At 40.3% G+C, this 20500-nt stretch overlaps 2 protein-coding genes across 2 annotated transcripts; both read left to right on the top strand.

Annotated features, from left to right (window-relative positions):
* Positions 1-12057: 12057 nt before the first annotated feature.
* LOC115726730 (very-long-chain enoyl-CoA reductase) lies at positions 12058-15247 on the top strand. Its single transcript, XM_030656741.2, has 4 exons — positions 12058-12461; positions 12622-12661; positions 13674-14431; positions 14939-15247. Exons 1-4 carry the CDS (start codon positions 12393-12395, stop codon positions 15005-15007), a joined length of 936 nt encoding a protein of 311 aa, XP_030512601.1. The 5' UTR covers positions 12058-12392; the 3' UTR covers positions 15008-15247.
* Positions 15248-17038: 1791 nt separating this feature from the next.
* LOC115726729 (actin-like) lies at positions 17039-20362 on the top strand. Its single transcript, XM_030656740.2, has 5 exons — positions 17039-17203; positions 18342-18411; positions 18523-18916; positions 19388-20001; positions 20098-20362. Exons 2-5 carry the CDS (start codon positions 18352-18354, stop codon positions 20161-20163), a joined length of 1134 nt encoding a protein of 377 aa, XP_030512600.1. The 5' UTR covers positions 17039-17203; positions 18342-18351; the 3' UTR covers positions 20164-20362.
* Positions 20363-20500: the final 138 nt, after the last annotated feature.

Here is a 20500-nt window from a genome sequence, read left to right as displayed (position 1 = left end):
AGTCGAAAAGTAAGGATGACAACCCTTTTTATTTACAGCAAATTGACATTTTCGCGGTTCCTTGTGAGACCCCTGGAATAGGAGGGCGCCCGTACGAACTTGCATGCTAATGCTACAACGGTCCATGAATGTTCATATAGTGATTCGAAGGGAAAAGCACCAAAAGGTCATGAAATTTTCAAAAGGTTTAAGACTCAATTGATGCAATTGAAAGATTTAGGACTAAATTAACACAAAGGGTTTACAACTCAATTTGTCCAATTAAAAAGTTTAAGACTGAATTGATATAAATGCAATGGTTTATGACTTTTTTTATACTTTTCTTGTGATTCAAATGACGGCTAAGGGTACACATGATAGCACATTTGGAAGTGAATTTCTGCTACAAAAGTGCTTCCGGAGCAAAAATCCATTTGGTAATGTAACTTCTGAAGTAGAAATCCGTTTGGTAAAAATTTTCACTTTTGAAAGAAATTTTCACTTTTGAAATTATTTTTCTCCCAATTTGAGAAGTTAAAAAAAAAATAGCTTCTCCAACACAAGAAGTACTTCTCTCCTCACCCTCTTTTTATTACGCCCTCATCCTCTTTTTTATTATACCCATATCCGCCAACCTCCGCCGCCGCCCATCGCCGACCTCCACCAGCCGCCACTCTCGACCACCGCCAACCGCGACCATCGCCCGCTCCTGCCCACCGCGGACCTCCTCCGGCCGCCACCCACCGATCGTCCCCGGTAGCCAACCACCACCGACCTTTGTCGATCGTCACCCATCGCCGCTCGCGATCGCCGACCACCGCCGCCATCAACCGCCGACCACCGCCAACCTTCGCCGGCCGCAATTGTCACTAATCACCAATCTTCGCTGGCCGCGACCACCGCCAACCATAGACCACCACACCGGCCGTCACTGCCAAGTCGCCGTCTCTGGCCGCCGAAGTAAAAAATAAATAATAAATTTTTATTTTTAAAAATATTTTAATAATAAAAAAATATTTTTAAAGAAATTTAAAATGTTCAAAAATGAAGTAGAAATTTTTCGGTCGTCGATAATAATTTTTTTATAGAATATTTTGTGTTAATAATATTTCAGAAGTAGAAATTTGCAACCATTACCGAACGAATTTCTCCGATCAGAAATAACTTTTGGAGTAGAATTAGAAAAATCAACTTTTACTTCTGAGGAGAAGTAAAAAAATCAACTTCCGGCCGGAAGTTGATTTCTGAAGCAAAAGTGTTATCATGCGCGCCCTAAAACAACAATATCTTAACTGATTTAGAAAATATGTTTATAAGTGACTGTGATGTGGCGGGTGTTTTTAGGTGTTGAATGCCGAAAAAAAAAACTTTAATAGATCAATTTTGTATACCCATCTTATAAAATAATCAAAGATTGCTTAAAAAAAAACTTCATTTCCTTTACATAATAGTAAAATCGGATAATCGATCCTTAAAGAAATCGAAAACATTGTTGATGAACTATGTTATTTGGCTTGGATTGAGATAGCTATGTTGTTCAACCTACGAAAGACTATGAGGTAAATTACTACATGGTAAAGATGGTTGTCTGTCGTGATTTTAGGGGAGAACTAATTCACGGGTTTGTGAGGAAAGTAAGAGGTGTATTCAGCACCACAAGTTGAGGCCAAGACGCGGCTAAGGTGTATTTAAAAAAGCTCCACAAGCTCCAAGGCCTCTACGATGATGGCTTCCCAAGTTGCCGACAGAAAAAAGACTACGATGACCGATTTTCCTATTGTTAGAATCGGTGGCAACACTTTTTTTCAAGATGACACCCACTTTTTCCCAGTCAATATCCACTTTTCTCTTCTTCCCTCTATTTTATGAAGCTTCTTCCTCTTGCCAACTCTGTATGATCTTCTTCCTCCTACACCCGATGTGGTAAGAGTAGTTCCCGCATGTACTATTGTAAGCCCATCCCTTGGCCTTGCCCATGCATATCGAGCACTTTCCTCGGATCCTTTCCTTCGGCTCCAGCACAACGGGCGGTTCGCAAGTCTCTTGGGTCTCTACAACGACACACGGGGCAGGTGGACGGAACTATTGTAAGCCCATCCCTTGCCCTTGCATATAGAGCTCTCGCCTCAGATAGTTTCCTTCAACTCTAGCTCCAGCTCAATGGGCGGTTCGCCGGTCTCTTGGATCTCTATGGGGAGCGACGCACAAAGCTAGTGGAAGGCATGGTGGGGCGCCGAAAGAGGTGGCAGAAAGGATTGCACGAGCAGTGCCACCTCTCATCACATACTTTGTACCCGATCCCCCAGACTTGGTCATCGCACGCAACACAATGCCGCACTTCACATAACGCCGTCTCCTTGAACACGAGACCGGTTAGGTAGGGATCGTGGTTGGCAATGGGAGCTGCGGCGGTAGAGGAGGATGAGGAGGAGTCGGGCCTTAAAAGGTCGCCGCAGAGCTTGTGATAATGGACATCGCAACTCTTTATGGTACACTTGTATTAGGGTTCGATCTTGGGCTTGTTTGTGTAAGAGTTTTCTTGATGTGGGCTACATTAATTGAAATTGTAATTACCGTTTTACGGGTTTGGTCTAATAAAGGATGGATATAAAGATTCTTAATGGACCGAATATGGACCCGACTAATGTAGGCCGAGTTGAGCCCATTTCGTGATGAGAGGGCTTGACTAAAACTCTATAAATAGCGCTAGGGCGCCCCCTCTCTAACCCTCATATAACTTCATACGCCGTTTTCGTCTTCTCATAAGGGGAGGGAGAGAGAGAGAGAGGCGATCTCATCAATGCCAGGCATCCGGAGGGCGATAGGGGGGAAGAGCTTGAGCTTTAGATCGTCAGAATTCCACTTAAAGATTGATGGACTCCAAATCGGGTGCGCAAATCGTTTTCCTCTATTGTTTCGTTTCTAGTTTTCGATTACGGTGATCCTTAGGAGTCGTTTACGACGAGGGGCGGCCATTTTCGAAGGCCAATAGTTGGTATCAGAGCCACCGTAGTTTAGAGCTAGAACTTTCAATTTATGCCTATCTTTGGAAATTTCGTCCGATGAAACTTGAATTTTATTGAATATTTGCCTTCTCTTCGTCGAGGCGAGTCAAACGAGTGGTCGTGGGCTTCCGGCGGATGCCAGAAGCACTTCCACAAGCGGTCATGAGCCGTCGCGGAGTCGGCGCGACGAGCCCACAAGCGGCTGCCCACGCGCACTGCCTTCAAACGCATAAGAGTTACGCGTGAGACCGACGTTAGTCCACCACCTCTCGAGCCAATGATGTCGGCGAAAATCGGGTAAATTCGATCCTGTTTTAACTTGGATCCGACTGTCACCTGATTGACCGAACCGGTCAACAGTTGGATCAGATCGGACCGTTGACCGTTGGTCGGACCGGTCGAACCGGCCATTCCGACAAGTTTAGTGCAGCTGCGAGTGCGCTTCATGCGCCACGTATTTCGGAGGAGCGTGAGAACGTGTTTCGACTCCGTTTGGGACGTTCTTGGTACTAGCATGCTCGTATTGAGATGTTCTATAATTTGGTATATTTATATTACATATTTGATGCTATTAAGGATGTGAAAATACGTATAGAATGCAATGCACGTGTGATTTTTGGGGAATTTTCGCATATTTCGTGTATTTCTCTATGGTTTTGCAAATACATATGCTGACTTGCATGTATATTACCACATATGGAGTGTGTATAGCGTAAATGCGTTAATTGCATGTATAAGGTTCCACATGTATTGATCAATAGAACAATGTGATTAGCATGACATGTGATTTTAGTGACAAATTGCCCATTGTCTTCAAGTATATAATTACATGCATATTGTATATGTGAGGCATGAGGTTTATATCCCTGGTGTGAGAGAGTTTCAAGGATTCAATTGGGTTGCGATTGCCAAAGTGGTACACCTGATTGCGTTTGAGAAATATCGATCTCATATTGTAGTAGGATGTCTCCTGTTCTTATACTTGGTCATACTCCCAAAGGATGTGATCATGTAATGGTTTATGGAAGATCACATGCATAACATATGGTTGAGAATTGATCGATCATAGTGGTTCATACACCCAAAGGTAGTGAATTCATGAAGGTTGGAATACATTCTCATGACCGCTGCCATGTAGAGAGTGTACAATTGCATGCCATGTATTTTGCCCAAAGGTGATTGCATGATGATATATGTAACTCTCAACCGTATACTTATAAGGTTTTAAGTTACACAGTTCTCACATAATGCTAATCGTACACATTGTTCGTTTTATCAGTCATGTTATCTATGAATGACAACTCCATTGTGATTGAGGTTCTTAATGGTTCAATCTTTAAGAAATGGAAAGAGGATTTTCTATTTGCGATGGAGCTGAATTGCTCTAAGTGAGGATAAACCGGGGGATCTCACTGCTGACGGATCGGAATTCGAGAAAATACTCCATGCTGCTTGGGAAAAGAGTAATAGGATTTGCCTATTATCTATGAGGCAATCCATCCAGGAGCACTTGAAGAGTGGATCGCCAACCGACCGCACTGCTAAGCTAATGTTGGATGCCTTGGAAGAAAGGTATCACGTCTCAACTAATGTTGAAGCTGGGGCACTTGTGCGGAAGCTGTTTGGTATGAGGTATAGTGGAGTTAGAGATTACGTCCTAAGAATGGTAGACATGCAGATGAAACTTAAGGCACTTAATGTTTTTATTCCCGATGCTCTGTCAGTGCATCAAACCCCGAACACCCTTCCACCTGATTTTTGGAGTATTAAGACTAATTATAATTTTCAAAGTGAGGTTTGGTCGTTTAATGACCTTATAGCGTGGGTGGTGGCGGAGGAAGAGAAACTGAAAAAGACAGAGGGTATCTTACCCCGTATGCCTCAAGTTCCAACAATAAGAGAAGTAAGAAGTTCAAAAATCATACTCATAAATGTGTTCATTGCTTCTTTTATAAGAAGAATGGTTACGTAAAGAAGGATTGCAATAAATTTAAAGCTTGGCTATCGAATCGGGAGCATGAAGGTAGTGATTCTTTGGTATTGATTTGTGAATCCAATCTATCAGAAGCCTTATCTAGTTCTTGGTGACTCGATAGTGGTGCAACTAATCATATTGCATTTACTATACATGAATTTATAAATCGGAGGAAGCCAAATCAAAATGAATCAAAGGTCACCGTGGGAAACAATAACAAAGTCAACGTGGAGTTCGTGGGATATGTCATTTTGATTCTAGATTCCGATTTCAATTTGATGTTAAGAAACACTTTCTACCTACTTTCCTTTAAACAGAATTTAGTTTCTGTATCATGTCCGGACATATGTGGTTACTCTTTTGAATTAAAAAATAACGTTGTTTCTATATTTTATAATTAAAACAAGGTTGGGTGCTATAATATGTCTAATGGATTGTATAGAATGTGTTTAGCTCCCAATAATATCTACGTCGCCTACACAAATGAAAAGGTTATTTTTAAGAGACCTCTATCTAAAGAACAGTCTTACGCATTGTGGTATACAAGACCCGGTCACATCTCTAGGAAAATGGTTGAAAGGTTGCTAAAGTCCGACATCCCGCCTGCTCTTAAAGGTGACCCGGAGATTTGCATAGACCGTTGTAGAGGTAAGATGACCAAGGTAAAGAAGAAAACAACAATTTGTAGTTCTAACCTGTTGGAGATCATTCATGACATTAGTGGACCCTATACGTAACCTTGTGCAGAAATTTCTATTTCATTACATTCATTGATGACTATTCCCGATATGGTTATCCGTACTTGATTAAGGAAAAGTCTGAATCTCTTGAAAAGTTTAAGATTTTTTGGACCGAGGTCGAGAAATAGTTGGGAAAAGTCATAAAGGTTGTCGGATCTGATCGAGGTGGTAAGTATTTTGGCAAACATGGCGATGCTAAACAACTTAAAGGGTCATTTGCCAAATACTTGGAGGATTCCGAGATAGTGGCTCGGTTTACTATGCCCGAAAGTCTCGAACAAAATGGTGCTGCCGAAAGGCGCAATCGCACCATTATAGATATTGTGAGAAGTATGACTAGTAGAACTAACTTGTCTGGTTTTTTGTGGGGCAAAAATTTAAAAACAACACTCTACATACTAAACCGGGTGCCTACCAAAGTTGTTCCATTGACTCCCTTTTGAGTTATGGACTAAACATAAACCTAACTTGAACCATCTTAAGGTTTGGGGATGTCCTGCAAAAGTGAGATTATATAATCCAACATTAAGTAAGTTGGACTCAAGAACCACTCGGTGTTACTTCATGTCTTACTCGGATCATTCGAAGGGATATCGATTTTATAATCCCAATGGAAGTGTAAGAATTATGGAATCATAAACATCAAAGTTTTTGAAATTTGATGTAACCGAAAAGAGTAGTTACTCACGGACTATTGAGGAAAACGGTCTAGTGCTGAATGTCGTATCAATTTCTCTCCCTATACGTACAGTTGTGGAATCTCCCACACCACTTCTCATTTGCTCTCCCTCAATTTTTCGTGGACAACCAGCCCCTTGTCTCCCTCTACTTCATCTTCTTCTCTTCTTCTTTGGTTGCTTCGCCCGAACGCCCTAGCCCCGACGCCACCGCTCCTAGCACGAGCTCAAGCCCGGCGACAACCCCATCCTCACCCTCCGTTCACCCTCGATAGGCTCAACCCACCATCCGCTCACCGCTCCCTCTAGAACCCACACGACACCGAAGAGGAAACGAGGAAGACCCGGCCCGTTTTTGTGGCGATTCGAGCTCCGTTTTCTTCATGAGAGAACCCAAGGCAAGTAGAATCCTTACCACTATATCGGCTATTGTTCTTAGATTTGGGTGAGATTGCTCAATTAGACTATGAGAATGCTGATTTTGTAGTTGTTTACTTAACCTAAAGAACGTCGATGCATGTGAGATTTGTCGCAATTACTAGTGCCTATGGGTCATGGGCAATGTGAACCTACGTGGGGAGAGAGAGAGAGTGTGTGTGTGGTTTTTTTATAAGGGGGGAACTTAGGTTGGTGGGAGTCTTCCTGAAGTAAGTTTTGTGAATAACGTTCTATTGAGGCCGAGACAATTATCAACTGCCCATAATCTTATCGTCCCAAGCCTATCTCATGTAATCCACCGTATCACAAATAATTACTCCCCAAATCTCCTTACTTTAAATCCAAGTCCGATAAAACTCTATCCGCTTAATAATCCAGAGTATGAAAATTTAGGTCGTCATATCATTGCCATCTATTTTAAAAATTTAAGTTATTAGATGAAAGTGTGATTTATTATTTTATTATTCTATTACTTCCCATCACGTTTAGTCTGGTCTCTTTACCTAATACTAGGTTTTAACATATTTCATTGGGGAGGCAAATGGGGCCTGAAAATATTTGAATTCGGGACCTCATACTACGATACTATGTGAGATTTGATTGGACCACTACCAACTGTTCTAAAAACTTAAACTGTTAGATTAAGATGTGATTTATTATATTAATATTCTGCCACTTTCCTCCACACCTTCGAAGCGCTAGTGAACAACAAAAGATCAATTCCTCTAGTTATGTGAACATATGACAACGCACACATACGTTCATAGGGAATGAGAAAAATCGTGCTTGCGATGTACCGGTGAGGATTTGCATTCAAGACATCCAACAAATTTGGGCCGAGGGGGGAGGGGCCTTACTTGTGGTCAGTCGAGAACGTATAGTGGCCGACAACAGTGTAGTCGAGGAAGAAGATGAGTAGTGCTGTTGAAAAGACAAGGAAATAATAATAATAAAAAAGAAACAAAGAAAAAATATCATATAAATGAAAAACAAGATTGCAACATAATGTTCTGATTTATTTCTTCCATGTCAATCACTAAACCGTGCCACATAGGACGGCCGGCGTTAGCAATATCTGATCTAACTTAGCCTAATGAAAATAGTCAAAAGGATTATTGGTCAAATTGAAAAGTTAGTGATCACATATATGCGTGGGACTTTTTGGAAAGTTTAGACTAATGGTGCGTTTGTTTCCCAGAAAATGAACGATTTGGAAAATAATTTTCTAATCGCTTGTATTGCTTAAAAAAAATAAAATAACAAAAAAAAAATCATCATCTACAACAATGTTTAGACAAAAATTGGTATCTATAATGAAGAATTTTTTATTGATTACTTATTTCAAGCGATACAAGCAAATATTTTTAGAAAAATATTTTTTAAATCATTCGATTTTCGCGAAACAAACAAAACCTAAATTGACAAACTCATGTTTGTTCTATAAAAGAGCTGTAGCAAGTAAAATTCCAATGTCAAAATTTGTCAAAACATCGATTCAAAGTAATCATCCAAATGACAAAGAATTGGAAATCACTGCCCTCAATATTCTATTATCAACGCACTTACAAAAAAAAAAAAAAAAAGCAGAAATCACTGCTCTGAATATTGTCCGGTTTTATGTTTTTTTTTTTTCATTAAAACGAACATCTCTTAAACGAAATCTCATCCTTGCCAATTATCGACCTCAATAATCACGCAAAATTATAGGAATTTCATTTGTCCTTCTATTTTTCTCACTAAAACAAGTATGAAATCTGAATATATGTGGTTTTACTTTCGAATTAATCACCAAAAGCTCTCAACCCCCAAGAATTCTCACTGGTATTTCTTCCAAACTTCATGCTCAATCACGGTGAAGCCCTTGAGCATAATCATTCTGTTCTCCATTTTTCTTTTTTCCTAAAATCGGCATCTACTCACCTAAAATAAACACTCTTCAAATCTGCCACAATTCAACCTCAAATAATCACCCTCCTATTTATAAAGATCGTTCCCGTATCAGCTACAATAATCCAAAAAACCTATGGGAATCGGCACTCTTGATGTCTCTCAAAAGCCCCCAAAATGTTTTTAGAAGCAAAATGGAACTTCCCAACGCGGCTTAAAGACGTGCCCAGTTTGTTTTAAATCATCCGGCATTAAAATTGCAAAACACCCCCGATTTTCGAACAACAAGAAGTCCGACATTTCAGAAAAGAAAAATGCCAGACTTTGGCAAATGATACTATGCAAAAAGCCTTCGGAAAATAGTATAATAAGTTAACAAGATAAGAAATTACTTTCCCGTAAAACTTTACAACGGAACTTCGTATTAAAAAATGACATTCCAAAAAAGAAAAAAGAAAGATCAGCAGCATTCTAATAATTTTCCTATCCTTGAGAAAAGAGAGATTCTGAAATCCCAAATAGGTTGAACAAATTCGTGGAATAATGCACATGATATGCAATGATGTTCTTTAGACGCACATTTAGGTGTCAAAGATGTTTATATGTGCTAAATGTCCACGTAAGGAAGAAAAGATCCATCATTTGCAAAATTCGAAATCAACTTGAAAATAAAAGAAGGCGTCATAATACTTGGTTTTCAAAATTCAGTGGAAAAATCTGAACCCAAATGTTCTTTTCGAAGCAAAGTGGAACTTCCCAACACTATTGCCAAAAGAGTTTAAATCATCGAAGTGTTCGAAGAATGCAACATCCCGATTTTCGAACGAGTCAAACATTTTGAAAAGCATTTATTTTTGGAAAGAACAAAAAAAGTTAGACAGTGGATATTTTGCAAAAAGCCTTCGGAAAATAGTATAGATAAGAAAAGATACTTTCCCTAAAAACATTAAAACAGAACTTAATAGTCGAAAAGATAGATTCTAAAAGGTTGAACGCGTTCTTGGGATAATGCATGTGACATGTACGACGTTCATCAGAAGCAAATTTAGGTCCTCAAAAATGTTTGAATCTGATAAGTATGGTGAAAGATAAGATTAATAATTTGCAAAATTCGGGGTCGCCATGATACTTACTTTCGAAATTCAGTAGGAAAATCCGACAAATTGTTGTTTTAAGATGCCAAATGGGACTTCCTAATAAAAAGTTTATGATCTTCAAAACCCCCTAGGCAAGGATGAAATGCCCATGCACTACTAGTAAAAGGCAAGGATGAACATGATGTAGCAAATTTCAAATACAATAATTTGAGAATTAATACGAAAATAAAAAAGGTTGCAACTGCAGAACACCCGACAAAACCAGGACAGGAGACAGACAAACGGTTTCAAGAACAAGTCGTCATCGGTCGACGAAAACAAGAAGCATCCAGGGGAGACTGAATTTCCAGATTCTCACAGATTGAAGCGCGCCTCGACATCCATCTAGCAATACCCTCGAATCTTTCCCACCCGTAAGCCATCGCTCAGCCGCGCCTTTGAGCACGTACGTAGAGCCAAATCTGACTCCGTGGCCAAACGTATCGGAATTCTCTCTTTGGGGGGGGATAAGATGAAAGAGATGAGAGGAGGAGGTGGCCTGAGACTGAGAGAGATGAAGTGACATGAGGATTCAAAAGCTCTTCTTTTGTGACCGTTGGGTGAGGAGAGAGATGAATGTAACCGTTGAGAGAGGGAGAGAGGAGGGTTAAGAAGGTAACTTCATGCGAACGCCACCTCAATTATATTAAGTAATTAATGTATCGATTAATTTCGTAAAAAATTGCACTTCAATTTTACGCAACTAACTTAGACCACCACTGTATTAATAAAATTCTGTCTATCAAAAGATTGAAAAAAAAAAAAACATTGAAGTGGTCTATAGAGATAATAGCATTTCTCATCTCTTCGCAATTTTAATCCGTGCATTGAATATTTGTTGTCCTAACTTTCGAATGAATCTATGTCCTTAATTTTTGAAAGTATGGTGCATTGTCCCTGTCCATTCTATGGTTGCTTTCGACCATGTAATGGCGAAAAAAAGAAGATTATGTTAAATTTTTTTATATCTTCATCCAATTAAATCATATTATTTTCTCTATGACATTGCAAAAGAAATGAATAATAATAATAATTGCACGCATGCGCAGCCCATGCATGAAATTAGTTTCTCTTTCACGACCCTTCTGTGGGCGTTTTGCTTTTTGCTTGCATGTGATTTGACCGCTTAAAATTCTAGTCAATTCATAGCTCTTAGAATATTCTCCGCCTTTATATGATTCACATGGTCAACCGAAAAATTTTATTTTCACGGAAACCGGTTGTGAAATGAAAATTCCGACATATTTATAGAATAAACCTGCGTGCTAAACATAAAAAGAGTATCGTTTGTCTAAGACCTGCTCCCGTGAAGAAATTTCTACATCGCAAGTGAACAAAATGTCTTGTTCATCTTCAATCCATGCGGAAACTTGTGCAAAGCTCCAATCAGTTTTGCTTGGGAAAAATTTTTCTGAGTGGAAAACAATTAAGAATTAGGTCAACTGTTGTGGTGGGCCTTGTGGCCCCATAACCATGAAATCTACCTACTTCTCCATAAAAATATATTTCGTAAATATCCATAAAATAGAGTTCGTAAATATACTAAGACTCCATCTATTTTGTAGATAACAAATAATTTATAAATTAATTTTTTTTAAAAAATGATAATTTATATTGCTATTAAAAATAAATGAATGATAATTTTTTTAAATATAAATTATTTTAAGGGGAATTTTCAATTAAGGGCCCGATAAGAGCGTACGTGTGTATTTTTTTTTTTTAGTTTTTTTTCTAAATTTTTAGAAAACTAAAATGGGAATGAACAAAGAAAAACAAAAAAAATCAATAAAATGACGAAAATACCCATAATCAACTGGTGAGAGACCTTTTTTGAAGATTGATATGGCAACTTCGTGTCCTTATTTGAAACAATGATGGCACTTCAGGCATCTATTTGAAATAAGGTCCACTTCATGTCATTATTTAAGAAAATGTTAACATTTCGGGCCATTAATTGAAATTTTTTTTCGTATTAATAGTAACAAAAATTTATTGAGTAATTATTTGTGAAAGTTTTAAATTATTTATTTTTCGAAAATGGAGCGCAAATGCAAAATCTTACGTGATTGATATCCGTACATGAATTTCATGAATTGATTAGACGTTTTACTCAAGAACGGATCTCGAGATCCACATGTCCGGGGGAAGTCGTTTCTCTCGTCATGCACGTAAGAAAAATATAAATTTAATAAATAAATAAATAAGAGTAAAGAAAATAAGCGAGTAATAATGGCGTGTGGTTCATCAGCTAGAGAGGAGGCGAGGCCGGTGCCAGTTGGGAGGAGTTAGCTCTCCCACCTCCCCAACCGTACGCCTTCATTGTTATTGTTCTCATCGCCCCAATCGCCCCAGCTCTCCGCTTCCTGCCCGTATAAAATCACATCCTCGCCTTGCCCTCTCTTCCTGCTACGAGCCCATAGCCGAAACCCCTACCCGTTTCTCGCCGTTCTCCGCCTCGGACTCTCTAGCTTGTCGGCGGATCTGGAGCGAATTCGCCGAGGGGATCAAAAGGGTCGTCGTTTTCCTTCATTTGGTGAAGTGGGTCGGTCTCCAACATGAAGGTCTCCGTCGTTTCGCGCAGTGGCCGGGAATTGATTAAGGGCGGCCTCGAACTCAGTGATTCGGTACCCGCCCACCCTCTCTCTCTCTCTCAGTGATTCGCTAGATTCAGTTTCGCTTGCAAGTTGTAGTAGTGTCATTCATTCTGATTGGCCTATTCGAATGATTTTCAAATGTTCGCTGTTGTAATATTGGATTTGTCGTGCTTTCGATTTTGCGGTGCAGGCCACTGTGGCTGATCTGCAGGAGGAGATTCATCGCAGGAGTAAGCTCTCTCGTGGTCTTCTCTCGCTAAGCATCCGAAATACGTTTTCCGTTTAAGCTGCCTTTATTTGCTCCACTGGTTGATGAATTATGTGCACAAGTGCACATGATTTTAGCTTGCGGTTTGGGTTAGAAGGACTGGCGTTCTTAGTGTAAGGCTAGGCAGCTTTACGTGGTTGCTATAGGAATACCTTAGATAAGAAAACTTCCCCACTCTGGACTTGTGAAATCTGGGTTATATTCATTTTTCTTGGTATGTTAACTCTGTTATGCGATAGTCTTCGTCCTGTGGGATTCGTTTGTGTAGAAAGTTAATCGCGGTATTCTGAATTAGCTAAATTATCTATGTCCAAATAAGAAATGCATTAGATGATTGCCAGAAACTGCAATTATCTACATTCCTTTAATTTGTGCGCATATGATGTTTATGCCAGCAAGACCGCTTGTGACATGGAGATCTGCATGTTTAGAATGAGTAGAGGATGAAATCTTTTGCTTAAGGAAACTCATTTTACTATTCTGCACCTTCTCTAATTGTTTTGTCTAAGGCGAATAGTACTTGAGTCTCTTTGAAGACAATAAATAGTAGCTTTTTAGTGAGACATAACAGGACTTATGAAAGTTTTTTCTACTCGTTTCAATTTTCAGCCAGCCTCCTTTTGGAGTTATCATTCCCTATAAAGATCTTCTGCATGACCCCAAGTTGAAAAATCATGATTTCTGGTGCTTTGATCATTGCAGACCTCCTTTAGTGATTACTCAAATTAGGGCTGCTAACTGTGATCACAAACCTTTGATTTCCCAATGTGTATTAGTGTATATAATGAACCTTTTACTCTTTGATATATATATATATATTCACATTTGGATAATGAACTTTTATTCTCTCATATGTACACTGGCTTCACATTTGGGTGGAAACCGGTTAGCCTGGACCCTCATGTTCACTTGCCTATGATTTTTTTGGAATTGAGGTTACTATACTAACATGCTCCTGTGCCTTGCATCAACAGCCAAGAAATTCCATCCTTCAAGACAGCGGCTAACACTCCCTCTCCAGCCTGGATCAAAGGAGAAGCCTATCATTCTTAACTACAAAAAAAGCCTTAAAGATTACACTGAAGGAAACACATCCAATTTTACTGTTGTATTCAAGGACCTTGGAACACAGGTTTCTTACCGTACTCTTTTCTTCTGGGAGTACCTTGGTCCCTTGATCCTCTATCCCATCTTTTACTTCTTTCCTGTGTACCGTTACTTTGGCTACCAAGGGGAGCGCATCATCCACCCAGTACAGACTTATGCTCTGTACTACTGGTGTTTCCACTACTTCAAACGAATTATGGAAACATTTTTCGTGCACCGTTTCAGCCATGCAACCTCACCCCTTTCTAATGTTTTCCGGAACTGTGCCTATTATTGGAGTTTTGGGTCATACATTGCTTATTATGTCAACCATCCACTTTACACCCCCCCTGTTAGTGACCTCCAAATGAAGATTGGCTTTGCCTTTGGGTTGCTTTGTCAAGTTGCAAACTTCTATTGTCATATCTTGCTGAGGAATCTTCGGAGCCCAGCTGGGAATGGAGGATATCAAATTCCTCGTGGCTTCTTGTTCAACATTGTTACTTGTGCAAACTACACTACAGAGATTTATCAGTGGTTGGGTTTCAACATTGCGACACAAACCGTTGCTGGATATGTCTTCCTTGTGGTCGCTACTTTTATCATGACCAATTGGGCCCTTGCGAAGCATCGCCGCTTGAAGAAGGTAATTTTTTCTTACACTCTTGAGTCATGTCTACATGTTTGCCAGAGCCATCATGACTAACAGAAATGTTAGACGTTAATTTTCTGCTCAGGCTCCTCAATTCTCATTAGGTCGGCCATTTTTTGTTCATTTGGCATGAATTGCTTGAGCTCAACTCATAGAGTCCAAGCGTGATGTATCAGTAAAGTGTGCTCTGAGTGTTCTAATGAAATCATGCTGGGATATAGAGCTGCTGGGCACATATCAAGAAGAATCACTTATTGAAGGACAAACTAAATCACCTTAACATAGAGACCTAGTGCTTTGTCCAAGTGCTGAGCACGGCCTGAATTTGTTCATGCTAAGCTTGCTCTAAGTTGCCATGAATGTTGTTATATCTATGCATAAGCATCCTATGTGACATCAGTATATGCTGACAGGTATGTTGAACCTAGGAATATCACTAACTGATGATGTCTAGGTTTTTGCACTTCTGGCATTGCATTTGACAAATTTCCTGTTGAACAGCTGTTCGATGGAAAGGAAGGAAGACCGCGATATCCACGGCGTTGGGTGATCCTACCTCCCTTCCTGTAAGGATACCAACAATATGTCAGCACCTGCATTTAGTTGTGGTTTGATTCCGGATCAGTTCATTATTTAGTCAGCAGTGCTAGACAATCTTTGTAATCCAACCGAATTAGTTTTGTCTAGCTATTGCTCTTCTTCTCCTTTCATTAGATTACATGGATAATGGCATAAACCTTATGGGTTCAATATCCCATGGGCAAGGTTCTCGATTGATCTTCATATGTTATCGCCTGTTCCTATCTTTTTGTATCTATCATGCCCACAGAATGATGCCTCTTAGGTTTGAACTTGCATTATTAACCATTTGTAGCTTCAACCGTGCTACCGGCCATGATTTGTTAGATATTGGCCATGATCATCGCTGGATTGCTTGATAAGCTGATAAATGGTTGACTCCTGTTCATAGGTATGTTTTAGATAAGGTAAAGTTTTTCTGAACTAACAAAATCGTTGACAGGATATAGAAAAGACTTGATCAACTAAACTAACTCGTGCTTCCACATCTTTTCGTTAGATCCCAGCCAAGTCTCTGTCTTTAGGATTTGCACATGTTCAGGAAGCTGTTCCCTGAAAAATTTGAGCCACATGCTCAATTCACACTTTGTACTCAGTAATCATTTCAACTTGTCTGCTGAGTCATGTCCATCACATTCCAAAAGGTGAAGATGGACAAACACTAGGGAGTAATGAGGTTCGGTACTGCTGGCAATGCCAGATCCAAGATCACCTTTTGAAGCCACCATATTCATTCATCATCATTGAATCACATTCCCAGATCAAAAAGCCATCCTTCTTTTCCCCTTTTTCCAAACAACAACCATGGAAAAAAATAAAGCATCACGATAGCTCACCACACGTGCATGACGCAACTGTGATCGTTATCTGTTAAAACCCACATTCGGACAGGTCATACAAACATGTCGATGGTCGACACATGGTGCTCTTCTTCTGTCTTAAAGGCTTAAAGTGCTGAAGCCTATATTTGTTTATCTTCCTAGCTGTCATAACGTACGTGTTTGACACATCATTATGACCAACTTACGAATACTCTATACATTGCCTCTGATTATTGTCGGTGTAATTACCATTTTGGGGCCAACTGATCATCGTACAAGCTGTGTACTTAGAAAATCGATTTAGAGAGTTGTTACTTGCTGCTCCAGCCTATTGTCTTCATTGACAGTTATTATGATATTAGGGTAATTCAGTTCCCTGTCTTGTGATTATGAAGACAACGACTGGTAACAAAAATCGTTAGCGAGATGCATGAAATGTTCGACCAAAAAAAAAAAAAAAAAAGATGCATGGGATGAAGTGGGCGTGTGCGGAGCCCCTTTTTGTGCTTGTGACTTAGACGTAATGTCGAAACCGAAGTGATTAGTCTCTTGTGTCGAGATTGAAGGAAGAAAGAAGGGTAATGCCAAATATTTTCAAGAACCAAATTGGCACTTCCCATTATATTTGGCAAAGGGAAGAGCGTCGCTATCTTTAAGAGCAAGCTTAGCATAAGATAGAACGGTGTTGAAACCACAATCCTATTTTAAGGTTTTTTGCCTTATCACGATATCACGAGAGAATCCTAGTAATCTATCTTAAGAATGAGGGAAAAAAAACGGGGGAGAGGGGGTGGTTAGAAATGTTAAAGGAGGTGTGATGCATGTCGTCATTTAAGCTCCTCAAAAAAAAAACGATCACGACAGCCATACCTATTTGAAATTTAAAAATCAATCTGTTGGGAATCTCGAATTCAAGTTACCTAAATGAATAATCTTATTAATATGTCGAGTCGCGTTATTGAGAATAAAGACAACAAAAAAGAAAAAAAATAGGAGGATGCCATGCCTTGTCTAAAATGGTCAAGACATCCCAAAAATAGGGAAAGAAATTGGGAGAAGTGATTCCAGATTTAAACGAAAAGAGAGAAAGAGGGAGGGGTGGAGAAGTAAAGGAAAATAGGAAGAGGGTGGTGGGCAGCCACTCATTCACGAGCCGCGTGGGGCGGAATTGGCTTGGCGTAAGTCCAGGCTGTACAATCCGACGGCCCTCCTTCATTCTCTCGACCCCCGTATATATAACGGGCGAACCCCTCCGTCCCATTGCCCCTCCCCCACTCTGCTCTCCTCAAACACTCACCTGGTCGTCCTCCCTCCTCGCCGGTCGCTCCCTCTCTAGCTCGCCTTCAATCTTCGCATCTCTCCGCAGGTTCAATCTTTCTCCCTCTCTCTCATCTCTCTCCGGTGGATCTGCTTTCGATTGCTTAGATCTGTGCTTTCCGGGGTCCGGTGACATGCGATGCGCGCGGCTATCGCGAGATGTTGTGGTCGTCGCTTTTGGATTCTTCTTGTCTGATTACGATGCTTAGTCGCTTGGGGGATCCTGAGTGCGTGGAGGATCTGTTTGATTGGATGAGCTTTCTCGGATTGATTGTTTCTCTTTCGCGTGGTGGCGTTTTCTGAGCGTGTTTTTTTTTGGCCCGGGTTAGTAGCCTGAGCTGGTGGATCTGGATAAGGATTGCGTTAGGCTGCTGCGTTCGGTTATTTTCGTTTTCTTTTTCGTTGCATTGTGATGTTTGAGCTGATCTCCGACTCTTGAGTGTCATTTCGACTAAGAGGTTGATGCTTTGAGGGGAAATGCGGTGGATCTGTCCCAATTGTATTTGAGGAGGGGCAGTTAATGGATTGGTTAATTGTCGATTGTGGTCGTATTTTTAGGACCTTTGAGATTGCTTTTGTTGCTGCTTTTGGTAATTGTTTTTATGGGATGTGGAAAATTTGCAGTCAATCGTCTTGTCTTTGTTACTTTTTTTTTTCCCTCAAATTGGCAATTTTAAGGAACACTTGAGTTTTCTAGTTTTCAATCAACTTTTGGCTGTAGCTTTTCTCGGGGATGATTTTTCTAATATTCAGCTCACTTGGTTGTGTCATTGCCTTATGCTACTGTGGCGGAGAAGTGTGTGCCAAAAATGTTCTTACGTGCATCGTCACATATGCGTGATTTTGTTGATTGTATGTTTGATCATTGAACCATTGGAAATATTTCTTGTGGTGTCAATGGCTGCATGAAGCTTCCGTTTTGTTTGGGGAGAAAGCAATGTCATGCTGTTTCATTCATGATAATTAATTATAGCTGATGATGTTTCGGTTTGCTAATAATCCGCTCATAGAAGGTATCTATTTGACCTTTCTGAATGTTTTGAGTAGATATGCATTGATGTGCACTGACGTCTAGCTTCACGTTAGCGTTTGCCCTTGTAGCTCGATAAAATGGGTCTTTATCTTTTGAAGCGCAGTTGAACACTTATCTTTCTGCTGAAAAAAAATAATTACTGTTTACTCATCAGGTAGAAGAATATGGCAGAAGCAGAGGATATCCAGCCACTCGTCTGTGACAATGGGACCGGCATGGTTAAGGTAGATATGAATATTGTTTTGGAGCAAGCATAATTGAATATGGAGAACTTGCGTGCATGCAATTGTTTTCAAAGATGAGATTGTAGTGATTGATCCTCATCTTCTTTTTAGGCTGGTTTTGCTGGGGATGATGCTCCACGTGCTGTGTTTCCCAGTATTGTGGGTCGCCCTCGTCACACTGGTGTGATGGTTGGCATGGGCCAGAAAGATGCATATGTTGGTGATGAAGCTCAATCCAAGAGAGGTATCTTAACATTGAAATACCCGATTGAGCATGGTATTGTCAGCAACTGGGATGATATGGAGAAGATATGGCATCATACTTTCTACAATGAGCTTCGCGTAGCCCCAGAAGAGCACCCCGTTCTCTTAACAGAAGCCCCTTTGAATCCCAAAGCCAATCGTGAGAAGATGACCCAAATTATGTTTGAGACCTTCAACACACCTGCAATGTATGTTGCCATCCAGGCTGTCCTTTCCTTGTATGCAAGTGGTCGTACCACAGGTAAGCAATTTTTGCTACTTAAGACAGACTGACTACTATATATTGATTTAACGTGGGTCTCATTAAAATTTCTTTATCAGTAAATTTAACTGCCAAAAGGTGCCTGGAACAGTGTTGTGCAACTATAAGTTGCTCTCATACTTGAACATTAGACAAAACACCCCATACCTCCTCTATTACAGTCAAGCCAATGCACTCCCCCACCCCCCCCAAAAAAAAAAAAAAAAAAAACCCAACAACCGAAAAAAAGAAAAAACCCTCCCTCCTCTCTTTCTCTTTCGAAAGTAGGATTGGAGGGGATTCTGATTCTGAGTTGTAAGTTGTTTGAATCTTTTGTGAAGCAAGTGCTTGCTGATCTTCAGTAATTAGTTTACTGCCTTCTGTCCTAATTTTGCTGTATGGGAGTTCTTTTCCTTCTTTCCTTCTCTTTAATAAAAGGAACTGATTCTTGGATATGGCTCTTTTGCACAGGTATTGTGTTGGATTCTGGTGATGGTGTGAGTCACACTGTGCCCATATACGAGGGCTATGCTCTCCCTCATGCTATTCTTCGTCTTGACTTGGCTGGACGTGACCTCACCGATCATTTGATGAAGATCCTCACTGAGCGCGGTTACTCGTTTACCACCACAGCTGAGCGTGAAATTGTGAGGGACATGAAGGAAAAGCTGGCTTACATTGCCCTTGACTATGAGCAGGAACTGGAGACATCCAAGTCTAGCTCTTCAGTCGAGAAGACCTATGAGCTGCCAGATGGACAGGTGATTACAATCGGTGCCGAGCGTTTCCGGTGCCCAGAGGTCCTGTTCCAACCATCCATGATTGGAATGGAAGCTGCAGGCATTCACGAGACCACATATAACTCCATCATGAAGTGTGATGTGGATATCAGGAAGGATCTGTACGGCAACATTGTCCTCAGTGGTGGTTCTACCATGTTCCCTGGAATTGCTGATAGGATGAGCAAGGAAATTTCTGCGCTAGCACCAAGCAGCATGAAGATCAAGGTGGTTGCTCCTCCTGAGAGGAAGTATAGTGTCTGGATTGGTGGTTCCATCTTGGCATCTCTCAGCACTTTCCAGCAGGTTTGTTACTTTTCATGCCTTGGGTCTTTTACATGGATACTTTTTAATATGTCAGGATAGATAGTAACGGGGATTTTGCTCTGTCTTTGAATGCAGATGTGGATTGCGAAGGCAGAGTATGATGAATCCGGTCCATCAATAGTGCACAGAAAATGCTTCTAAATATTTTGAGAGGATAGGGTTGTGGATCAAAGAAGTATCACTTTAGGAAGAACTGCGACTTGCATTTCTTTCTTTCTAGCTTTCATTTATGCTTCTTTCTTGTTGTTCTCATGCTGGAGTGATGACTTTTGAGGAGGTGAGGACTTTGATTGCCAGGATGGTCGAATTCTTTGATTATTAATATTTTGGGATCTCTCTATATTGCTGTCCAAGGCTCTGTGAGCCCAATAACCCTTTTCCCTCTTGGTATATGCTTTCGAATGATGAAATGGGTCATGTACTTGGAACAAAAAAAAGGGGGTCATCTAATGTTGGACCGAAAGGTGCTTAGACATTA

This window comes from Rhodamnia argentea, chromosome 5 (genome assembly GCF_020921035.1).
Source record: "Rhodamnia argentea isolate NSW1041297 chromosome 5, ASM2092103v1, whole genome shotgun sequence".
In the NCBI taxonomy this organism is placed as follows: Eukaryota; Viridiplantae; Streptophyta; class Magnoliopsida; order Myrtales; family Myrtaceae; genus Rhodamnia; species Rhodamnia argentea.
The sequence above is the reverse complement of the archived record's forward strand: the minus strand, read 5'-3'. Positions and strand labels throughout refer to the sequence as shown.

Coding starts and splice junctions, on each gene's coding strand:
- LOC115726729 (XM_030656740.2), top strand. CDS start 18,352: ATGGCAGAAGCAGAGGATATCCAGCCACTCGTCTGTGACAATGGGACC. Junction 18,412..18,522: donor ATGGGACCGGCATGGTTAAG/GTAGATATGAAT, acceptor TCTTCTTTTTAG/GCTGGTTTTGCTGGGGATGA. Junction 18,917..19,387: donor TGCAAGTGGTCGTACCACAG/GTAAGCAATTTT, acceptor TCTTTTGCACAG/GTATTGTGTTGGATTCTGGT.
- LOC115726730 (XM_030656741.2), top strand. CDS start 12,393: ATGAAGGTCTCCGTCGTTTCGCGCAGTGGCCGGGAATTGATTAAGGGC. Junction 12,462..12,621: donor GCCTCGAACTCAGTGATTCG/GTACCCGCCCAC, acceptor TTTGCGGTGCAG/GCCACTGTGGCTGATCTGCA. Junction 12,662..13,673: donor GGAGGAGATTCATCGCAGGA/GTAAGCTCTCTC, acceptor TTGCATCAACAG/CCAAGAAATTCCATCCTTCA.